An 11,404-nucleotide genomic window follows, 5' to 3' on the forward strand; every position below is an offset into this window, starting at 1 on the left:
AAAAAAAAAAAAAAAAAAGAAACACTGTTGGCTCAACTTTCAAAATATCCTATATCTGATCACATTGCCTCACCTGAACTATTATCAGGTCTAAGCCATACTTATCTCTTATCTATAAGATTTCCCTAATGGATCACCCTGCTTCTACCCTTGTCTTTTAACAACCTATTCTCAATACAGCAGTCAAGTGATTATTCTACAGTGAAAGCCAGATCATGACATTCCCCTCCTACAACTTCCCTCATTGCAATCTCCCTGCTGCACTCCAAGTAAAAGCCAAGTTTATTTATTTATTTATTTATTTTTGAGACAGAATCTCACTTTTATGTACTTGGTGAAATACTGTCCCATCATAGCTCACAGCAACCTTAAACTCTTGAGCTGAGGTGATCCTCTTGCCTCAGTTCTTCATTTTCAGTAGAGAGGAGTCTCACCCTTATTCAGGCTGGTCTCAAACTCTGGAGCTCAAGCAATCTCCCTGCCTCAGCCTCCCAGAGTGCTAGCATTACTGGTGTGGGCCACCACACCTGGCAAAACCAAATTTTTAAATACCTTTCAAGTCTGTTACCTTCCTGATTCCTCATCATATTACTCTTCTCTATCCTCACTCATCTCCAGGTACAGCCACTTCTTTATCATTCCTCAAACAAGCTGGGAGATGATGCTCTCTGCCTTGAATAGTTTCCCAGGGAGCCTCATTGTTCCTTCAGCTTTTTCTTAGATGTTAAAGGAGGAAAAGGTGAGGTTATCAAACAAAAATATCCGTCTTCCTATAGTCCATACTCTGAAACCTTGCTGGTTTCAGAACATCTAACAAGGACCAAAAATATTTCTAACATATATAACAAATACACATATATTTATATACACATCCGTCGTATGTGTATGTCATACACACACACAAAAAGCCTATAAGAACTTCTAGGTAACACTCATAGTTTGAGTTCCATTAGATTTACTGATAGGTTTTGTGCCCCCAAGAAATACAGCATAGTAAAATCCAAGACAGGTAATGAATTTGCCTTTCTTTTGTCAAGAGGAGAAAAGCCTTGTATGAAGGAAGATGTGGAAAAAGAGAATGTATAGGATTATGATCTTAGGGGAGTATAGTTGTTTCTATAGAAGTTTATTTCCTTGAAACTATTAATGTCAATGTACACCTTAGAAAGTCAAGGGTCCAGGTACCCTGCTGGACGACCACTGGGTATTGTGGTGAATATTGTGCTTAGAATAAGACTCTTGAGTGATCAGTTAGGAAAGGAACAATCCAACATAACTACTTCAAAATTGCCCTCTGGATGGTATAAAAAAAAGAGGCAGAGAAAGAAAAAAGAAAGGAAAACATATTTATTGTAATTCATTGTGATTGTCTTTTAGTGAGACAGGAAAAGGTGGTCTCAGAGCCCACTCTGTATGCTGTCTGCCCAAAAAGCTGGATTGGATTTGGAAGTAAATGTTTTTATTTTTCTGAAGACACAAAGAATTGGACTGTCAGTCAAGCCTTCTGTGCTTCCTTAGAAGCCAACCTCGCTCAATTTGAAACTCTGGAGGAATTGGTAAGAAATATTTTTGGGTCTTGTTTTCTGTTACTTACTTGGCCCTCTGAGATGAGTCACCTGCTTAGGCTAAAGCTGAAATATGAGGAAGGATCTGATTTTAGGGAGAATTTGAGGCATGAGAGTGTCTAACATTTGTTGAGGATACAGTCTCTTCCTAGAACCCTGTAAGACTTCGTAGATAAAATTTCTCATATAGACCCCATATTTAACCTGCAAAATTACATATATTCTTCTCATTCTGTTAAGAAATGTGCTAATCATATAATGTGTTGTCAAAATTGGGACATGTGGAGCATTGAAAGTAGACATGAATTATGGTGGAATGGTAGACATAAACGGAAACTATCCCTTGTCACACAGGGATATATTGTCATTTTAATGTAATTTATGATCAGAGACATTTGTCATAAACTGAGAATTGAGAACGAGTCTAACTCCAAAATCTATGCTTCCCATTTATACCATGTTGTCTTCCAAGAGACTCACGAGTAATAAGAAAGAGAGAGACACATGCTGTCATTTTCTGTGTTTTGTAATAGAATTTCCTGAAAAGATTCAAAGGCCCCTCTGACCATTGGATTGGCCTTAGCCGAGAATCAGCACAGGACATTTGGAAGTGGACAGACAACACTGAATACACCCTCTCGTACGTTTGAAAGTTCTTTTCCTTCTACTGTGTTTGTGTGCTGTTGTGTGGGTGAGTTGTGTTCATGAAATGAGAAATGTAATACTGTGGGAAGCTTACTACACTATGGGGTAAGAAAAGTAAATCTTCTTTTGTGATGTCATTTAGTAGCTGTGCCTTTATGAAAACTTATTGTGATTTCAGTTGAAATCTCTAACTAATGGAGAGAAAAACACATAGGAGTTTTTATCAATAAAGGAAGAGACATTGTGGCAATAAAGCCAGTCAGTCTGGTTCAGCAAGGGTCCCCCTAAGGGCATAAAAAGACCTCCACTCCAAGTTCTGTCATTACTAGACTTTGTTTTTATTTATTTATTTTATTATATTTATTTATATCCACTGATTTAAAGCTTTTCTTTGCTGAAATGGCTGTTTGGAATGTAGACAGAATAGCTGGAGTACAGCAAGGGTTCTACAATCCACAGAGGATATAGTGTCCACAAGGCTCTTAAATTTACTCTTGCAACAGCTGCATCCATTCATAAAAGGAAAGTATCCAGGGAACCTAAAGGAATCTCTCCTAAAGTTATCACCAGAGGTACCCTCCTAATAGTTCCTTGGATTGTGAACATTTTAATGGGGTATTTTGAATGTAATTATTATATTGGAGTAGATAAAAAGTAGGGATTCATTTTCCTTAATCAAAGCTAATAAGCCGTTTTAGGAATTTACCAAGTAAGTAAATTTTTTTTTTCAGATATTTATGAAACAGTTCATGAAAGGATTTGGGGTCATCAGAAAAGGGAGTTTTGGCATGAGGAATTAAGAGGCTTGACTCAAAGTCTTTGTTGCAGGTGGAGAAACACTGGGAGGAGCTCTCCTAAGCTAATCTTGGATCTGTATTTATTTTCATAAAATAGAAAAAAGCAGTTAAAAGTTACTCAAGTAGTTTTAAGTTACTGCCTCTAGCATCAAGACACCATTGGATTCTGAAGAATCTTTACCGTAACCATTAGGAACATTAGGCCCTGTATTTCCATACGTCACATACACATTCTCCCTTGGAGGCCAGTTTTCTAATCTCCTGCATGTACACAACTCACATGCTATTCTTATGATTCTCTAGGCCTCTCAAGTAGGAAGTGAGTCTTAGGCTAAAGATTAGGGCTCAGTTTCCTCTACATATCCCCCTATTTTGTTTTTTAAGATTGTTAAGTGAATGATATAAAAAATTGTTTCTTCTGTCTTTGAATCAGATGACATCCACCATCCAAAGGTGATGATGATGATGAAGAGGAAGATCAGGGGAGAACCAAAAACTCCACATTCTTAAATTTAATCTTGAAAACCAATGAGAAAGAGATAACCATTGAAAATATTTCTCTAAAATGACAAAAACGGAAGGTTGGCTGGCCTTTTGGATGGCAATAACTTGTTCATGTAGTTGGCTGGATAAGTCAGCTATCTTGAGCCATAGTGTCATTGAATTTGCACTATGCAAATTATTTTTAACTTGTTCCCATGGATGGAGGGAACTGTTGTTAACTGCTTTAACATAAATGTTGGTGCTATTAAAGTCACAACTAAGAGCAGTTCTTCTTTGTAGAGCTTGTTGTTTATTACCAAACCATTCAATGGCAACCTGGGATTCAGTGGCAATCTTTATGATTTGATAACTTGATTGTCAATCTTAGCTTGTCTTATAAGCTCTTGTGCATTATCAGCCATCATACTATCAACAAAATGAGCAGTGTAAACAGATTCAGTTAAGGCAACTCTAGCCACTGATGCAAAAGAAAAGTAAACTAATAGAAACTATGAAAGTGATAAGTCTCGCAAGGAACCTATTTGGTCTTAGTTTCTTAAATACATCAATTAAAATAAGTAAAGTGGAATCTGCTTGCCAGAGTTGTTCAAGATGAACTGGAATTGAGGCATTCACCTTTCATAATGAATACAGTGGTAATGTTCAAACTAGTTAGATTATGGTGGGAAAAGTAAGTACTTAACCAAGTAGTAAAGAATGAGAGGGTAGAAAAGTAAATTGTGTTACAAAAAGAAAAAGGAGTTAATAAGAATACATAGGGACTAGTAGTACATATGAGGATTTAATCGGGAAGATAAGTTGTTAAATTTACTGTAAATATGTCTGTAGCACTGGTACAGAGAGCACCAGGTTTTAAAGTTTGGGGAAGAGGTTAGGGTAGCTTATCAGAGTTCAGAATAACAAGGGGGAAACATTGATCATTCTGTCAGGCTTGAAGCACAAGACCTGAAAGGGATAAGTCTTTCCAGACAGGTTTGTTTTGAGTCCATTTTGCACACTTTAATGGTTAACCTACTGCACTTAAATGGCCTTAGGGCCCAGTTAACAAGGCAAACTTGTTGAGTGAGATTAACTAGGAAGGTTGTTGTGTAAGGCAAGGGTCTCAAGGAGTGTTATCAGTAGAAGAGGAGTCAGAAAGGTGCATATAGAAAGGGAAATGTGGCAAGGATTGATTGTTATTAACAAAAGAGAAGGTGAATACAGAAGTAATATTCATGAAAATCATATTGAGAGGTTTAGTGGAATAATGTAAGTAAAGTTGAGGCACCTAGCACAGGGTTGGAACGAATGGAGAGAAAAACACATAGGAATTTTTATCAATAAAGAAAGACATTGGGGCAATAAAGCCAGTCAGTCTGGTTCAGCAAGGGTCACCCTAAGGGCACAAAAAGACCTCCAATCCAAGTCATGTGATTACTGGAAAGGGTGAGGGAGCTCAGAATCCTCCCCAAATACAGGTTGAACTAAAGATGGTTCAATTAAGTGAGCCCAATAGATGTGTTCTGCTTTAGTGGCAGAGAGAAAACATCAGGCAAGCCAGGAACTTATTTTCAAGTGTTGGGGGAACACAGAGCTATAAGAGAATTGGCATCTTGAAATCATTTCTTAAGTGATCCTCCACTTAACCAGGGGCACCCTTTGTATTTGGGCAGGAATACTCGCGGAATCTGCTGAAGACTCATCTGTTGAAAGGACTCCTGGATCAGCTGTGGTTTGAAGTGTTCCTTCTAGGTCATGTTTGGTCCTTTTTTTAGGGGATCTATGCAGGTTCTGTCGGTATAGAAACACGTGCCTACCCTCTCCCCCATGTTAAGACTGAAGGAGGATCGTCCCATACAGTGAAGTGTAAGGATGGTATGAACATGCGTTGATCCTTTAGCCATGTTGTTTTGGAGGCATTTTGAAAATGCCATTGAAATGCAGAAAAATTACCAGGATTTCAATTGGAAAAGATTAATGGTTCTAAGGGGTGAGCAATGTAAGAGTCATATCCTCCTTTTTTTTCTTTTTCTTTTTTTAATGTAATTTTTTAAAGTGTGGTTAGCACATTTGATAATGGCTTGTGCTGTGAGATTGTAAGGCATTTTTGAATTTGGCAATTAAGAAAGAAGTTTTGAAAAGTGTTATTGCTTTCCATTTAATGATGTAGTATGGATATACCTGATGAGTGTTAAGAGGGATATGGATAAATTAAAGTGTTTTATTTTATTTATTTATTTTTGTAGAGACAGAGTCTCACTTTATGGCCCTCAGTAGAGTGCCATGGTGTCACACAGCTCACAGTAACCTCCAACTATTGGGCTTATGTGATTCTCTTGCCTCAGCCTCTGGAGTAGCTGAACTTCAGGCATCCCGGCTACTTTTTCTTGCAGTTTCGCCCCGGCCAGGTTTTGAACCCGCCATCCTCTGTATATGGGGCCGGCACCCTACCCACTGAGCCACAGGTGCTGCCCAATTTAAGTGTTTTAAATGATGGATAATGTGTAACATGTGTTTGTTGTAGTTCAATACTGTGTAAACCTTGAAGGTTGGAGTTTTTTCTTTCTTTCTTTTTTTTTCCCCCAAGGGAAGGTCCTTGGATGGCTTGACAATTGAGGTAAGCCCATGCTATTTGTTTAGCAGGTTTAATAGGTAATTTGCATTGATATGCTAGTGCTTTGGCATTTTGAAGATGAGAAGCTTGGGATGCAGGAGTCTTTTATATTGGCGTAGTAAATATTTTTATTGTGAGAAGCTAGTGTATTTACTCGGTTATAATTTAGGATGAAAGGTTCTGGTAGTTTGTTCTTAATAGAATTGTTTACCTTTCCTGTTACTTTCTGTGAAGGATAAACTTTGGACTTAGTTACAAAAAACTTTTTCTGAGATGAATTAAAAAATTATTACTGATAACACACTTCAAGATAGACTAATACTTTATAATATTAGAGCATACGTAAATATAATGTACAGAAAATTAATTATTTTATATTTGATTATTTTTATATAGTCTTAATATTTCAAATAAGCTTAATATTTTTTAAGACTTTCAGTGGTTTTAATATTTTAAAAAGATTAGAGTTTTGATATTGGAAGGTTTGTTAAATATTAAAGACTTAAAACATTTGTTCAAATAAGATCACAGGCCAAAAGATTTTAAAAGCAGTGCATAGTTAACTGGATCCCATGCAGATTCTTCCACTAATTTTTTTTGAGTTTACGTAACCTGCCCAGACAATTTACAAACATCTTAAACCTTCTGTATTGCTTTGCCTTTCACTTTCTTAATGACTATGATTTATTAAACTTGTAAATAACCAGGCTTTATGTTTTAAGACCAAATTTATGACAGTTTTTTTTTTTTTTTTTTTTTTGAGACAGTGTCTCACTTTGTCGCCCTCAGTAGAGTCCTGTGCACACAAAACAGGGTCACATTCTATTATAAAAGTAATTATTTACTTGACCAAATTAATAATTAGAAGATGTAAAGGCAAACATTTATTTTTTGATAAGGACTCAGTTTTCTAAATAATTTAAATAGCTAAAGCACTAGATTTTATAAATGGCTTAGAATTTTATGAAACATAACATGACTTTAAGGTTTTAAGTTATTGAAAGGTGTTTTGAAACTATAACATAGGCACCATTTCTGATGTCTTCTCATTGTCTTTCTAAATCTCATATGGCCAGGTGGCATTAAAGATGGCTGCAAAGGAAGGATCTCAGAATAGCCATGGGGCAGAAGTGGAGCAGGGAAGGGGCCATGTGGGCTAGACTGTGCCTTGTAGTTACTGTACTAGGCAAGAACATGTCCCTAGGCCTATTTGACTTTAAAATTCAGAGGCTCAAAATCAAGAATATAAGTTCATAGTCAAATTCACCATATTCAGAAATGTTACACAAGTGGCAGTTCCATAATTTGTAAACATCTGAATTTTAATAACAGGTTTAAAACTAATTTTATTTATCAGAGAATACCAAAGTCATCTGCACAAAAAGGGATATGAGTTCTTTTTTGTTTTTTGATAAAATATTTAATGTGTTTACTATTTTTTAAAGCCAATTAGAATTCTTTTGTATATTTTGATAGTGAAATATTACCGATATATAAAATATACAGACACATAGATGGATATATAGAGAGACATACAGACTTTATATTTGTTGAGTTTTAAACATATTTTTTATTTCAGGTTATTCATTTTTAATTACCTAATTTATTTATTTTAGTAATTTACCTAGGTTCCAGTTATTTTAAGTTACTTTTTATTAATCCTTTTTATACCTCATAAATTAGATATATAAATATATTTTTAATTATTGCTTTTATCCCTATAAATTCTCCTAAGGAAAAAACAAATGTAAGTATTTTAAACAGAGTTGTCATTTTGAACAATGTAACATCATTATAATATTTCACAAATCCATTTAAAGGCCATTTTTATCTAGAGTCAAGATGATAGATACATTGGCCTGGCCATGTAACAGTAAAAATTCATTGCCTTTTAGTTATAGGTGTGTACCCATACTGAGACCAGTCAGACAGAATAAGTCTAATGGGTTGTCATTTGGGATTGAGGCCTGAGCTTTCATAATACACACAAGATATAGAAACACTAAATATCTCGACAATAAAATCAGAACTGACAAGAACTAAAGGCTTTAGTGCACAACCCAAATAAAGTAGGTGGACCATGGTAGTTAGGGACAAGGGGTATATGAGAGCAGAATCTCAAGATTCCCAGGATAAATCTCTTGGCAAAGCTGCTAGGAGTGTTGGAGTGCTGTAACCCCAGGACTGTCTGTCCAGGAAGCTGCTAGGTTTCCCCAGTAGCACTTAGACAGTACTTACCAGAGCATCCTGGTGTCCCTTTGTGATCACTTTTTAATGTGTTGAATAAATGAGACAATTAGTAATTAGGAATATCTAAAACAGTCTAAGCCAATTTTTGTGACCTACTAGTTGTAATCTGTTTAAAGTTGATTTATTTGGAGGATTGAACATTTTGAGGGTGAACAGTAGACTTAGTTAATATGTATTTTAAATAGAAATGGGGGTTCTAGTTTGTATTATTTTAGGGGCAATTATTAATCCATGCTGAGAAATTTGTTTTTGAAGGTGTACATGCACACAGGCATCATGAAGAATGGCTTTTTGATTTGTTGTTGTTAGAATATCATTCATAGAATGATAAATTAAAACTGTTGGATATAATGGTTTAGTTGATTTTATGATTTTTCCAACTTGAAGTTGGCAAATTGTGACAGAAGCGTGTCAGTCTCAGTGGCATTGTCCATCTGTTTAGAGAGGGGTGACCGTAAGGGATCCACGAATTAATTTATCATGTGGCTCCTGCACACATTGGCGAATGGAAGTAGATGAGCCATGAGAAGAGCAGGTGTCTGGTAATTTACGCCAAGCTCAGAATGTGATCTGGCTGCATTGGCCATCCATGTGCTCCTGTAGGTAGGGCTGTACATACTGGCTTTCTCCCATGAGCATGTCCATGGCAATAGGAATATCATCATTCTGGTTTTTAATAGCTTGTTGAGCTCAACTGTCTTTGTACTTTGACCTCCAAACAGCAAGTTGTGCCCCAGTAAGTAGTGTTTTGATTAAACTAAATCAATCAGAAGGAGACAGTTTGTATTCATCTCCTATTCCTGTTGGCAGGCCTCCAGTGAAAGAATTATGAGTTCCTGACTTTTGGATACTTTTTCTTAATTTTCTAAAGACTGAACAGGGTCAGTGTTCCAATTCCATGTGGTTGTTTTTTATGACCACTGAGAAGGCAGCATTCTCCCTGTGTTAGTCCTTCTATTAAACATTCCTGAAAGGAGGATTTATAGTTATTACAGTAAGACTCCCAGTCAGGAGCTGAAGTTGCCAATGGGGCTAATTCTTTGGGCATTTGGTGGAGGAAATAAGTCCTTGTCCTTTTGACTGAGAGAAATGGGTTTTGGCACCACCGGAGGCAGGGGAGGGGTAGGGGTGATATTAACCTGCCAGGGTGGGGGTACTCTTAACATTTCCTGCATAGAGTTTTATACTTTTGAACCTTTTGTCTTTGTGTCAGAAATATGTAAAGGCATGAGATTAGTGCTAATAAAGCTCCATGCCATGAGGGAAAAAATAAGGCAATATCTGACCTTTGGTGGTCTGGTGGCCGGTAGTTTAAATACATGGGCAACCAGTCCCTACAGATCTAAGTTTTCTTCATCTGGGAACAAATAGCAAAGTAACTGTACAGTTTGCAAAAGTGAAACTAAGGCTTTTTCATGTAGCCCTTAGGCAGCAGCTTTTAACAGCTGTTTGAGAGTAGCAGTGTATGTGGCTTTTTTGAAAGTTGTTCCATGTTTAAAAGGTCCACTGAAGTGAATTTGGTGAAAGAGAGATTCCTCATCCTGTGGATATCTTTGGGCTTCTTACCTTAGCCAATGGATGCATGAGCTAGTTTCCCTGTAATCACTGTTTCCTATGTCAGGTCTTGTGGCCAGAGGTCTGAACAGTTGGTCTGATTGCATCAGGGTCAACAGATGAAGGGGTTTGGGGTCACCAGAAGAGGGAGTCTTCCTGCAAGGAACGAAGGGGGCTTTATACAGTCTGTGTCAGGGACTGAGTAACTCTGGGAGAGGCCTTCCTGAGCTAACCTCAGGTCTGTATTTATTATCATAAAGTAGGAAAAAGTAGTTAAAAGTTACTTATCAGACATTAGCACTAAGAAAGGGAGAATATGAAAGGTGTCAGACAGAATGTCTCTAATTTATTCTGCAAAATCTCAGACCTTAAGCAAGACCTCTCCCTCTAGTGTCAAGAGACCTTTGGAATCTAGACAATCTTCACCATAACAGTTAGGACCATTAGGTCTGGTATTGCCACACCTCACATATACATTCTCCCTTAGAGGCCAGTTTTCTAATCTCCCGGTTGTGCACAACTCACATGCCATTCTCACGATTCTCCAGGTCTCTCAAGCAGGAAGTGAGTCTTATGCTAAAGATCAGGGCTCAGTTTCCTCTACAAGTTCAGGAGAAGGCTGAGCTGAAGGCCACTGATGGCAGCATTTCATTTGAGAACAACAGCAAGCACCAATTAAATACCTAATTAGCAACATAACTGGGTTTGGTATGAATGAATAATAAACTGATGATTTTCAAGCAACGGCTGAAAACATAAAGGAAACTAAATACAGAAATGGTGCATCTTACTAAGAAGCAATATTAATGACACGCTTTTGCTCTTCTATTCTCATTAAAAAAATGGAGTGGGAACACTGGAGATTATAGGGGAAGAACAAATACAAATGTCAAATTAGTAATATTTAATATTTTTTCATTTTGTTATAGGTTTGCTATTGGAGAAGATGGAGAACGTGCCTATCTGAATGACAATGGAATCAGTAGTGCCAGGACCTACACAGATAGGAAATGGATTTGTAGCAAGCCAAACAGTTATGTAAACAAATGCCAAAATAGAAGACCTTAATAGAATTTTCCAGGGGGATTCATTGTAAGTTGTTACATAATTGTATAAAATTTTATTTTACATATTTTAAGGTTATGTTATTAGATGCATGCAAGTATATTTCATTTTGGAAGCATATCTGTTTTTTAATGAATAGTCATTTTATTTAGCCTTAATCATGCTTTCTCCTCTGAATCGCTTTATTTCACATTTCTTAATAAGCAAGAACTATGTCTAGTTGACTTCTGTATCCTTAGAGACCAGCATAGTGTCAAAGTAGGATGTATTCAAAACATATGTCTTGAAAGAAGAAATGCTTCATGCTTATAAGCCTATTTGCTTAGTTTCAGCTAATTTTCTCATAAAAGTAGCTAAATTTATACATAAATATATATGCAATAACAAGCAAGACTTTATATTGAGAAACTGTGTGTGATAAACTCCCAAAC

The 11,404-nt window shown here is 36.6% G+C and overlaps 1 protein-coding gene across 1 annotated transcript in view; it reads left to right on the forward strand.

Moving 5' to 3' along the window:
- Positions 1–11,084, forward strand: part of LOC100965800 (C-type lectin domain family 2 member E-like) — an 18,132-nt gene extending 7,048 nt beyond the window's left edge. The window contains exons 3-5 of the mRNA XM_023509084.1: positions 1,378–1,556; positions 2,099–2,205; positions 10,838–11,084. Of these exons, the coding sequence (XP_023364852.1) occupies positions 1,378–1,556; positions 2,099–2,205; positions 10,838–10,976 (425 nt within the window). The 3' untranslated portion in view covers positions 10,977–11,084. The remainder of the gene's footprint in view (positions 1–1,377; positions 1,557–2,098; positions 2,206–10,837) is intronic.
- The last annotated feature ends 320 nt before the right edge of the window (positions 11,085–11,404 follow it).

Source organism: Otolemur garnettii, unplaced genomic scaffold, assembly GCF_000181295.1.
Source record: "Otolemur garnettii isolate 467f Iridium unplaced genomic scaffold, OtoGar3 scaffold00339, whole genome shotgun sequence".
Lineage (NCBI taxonomy): Eukaryota > Metazoa > Chordata > Mammalia > Primates > Galagidae > Otolemur > Otolemur garnettii.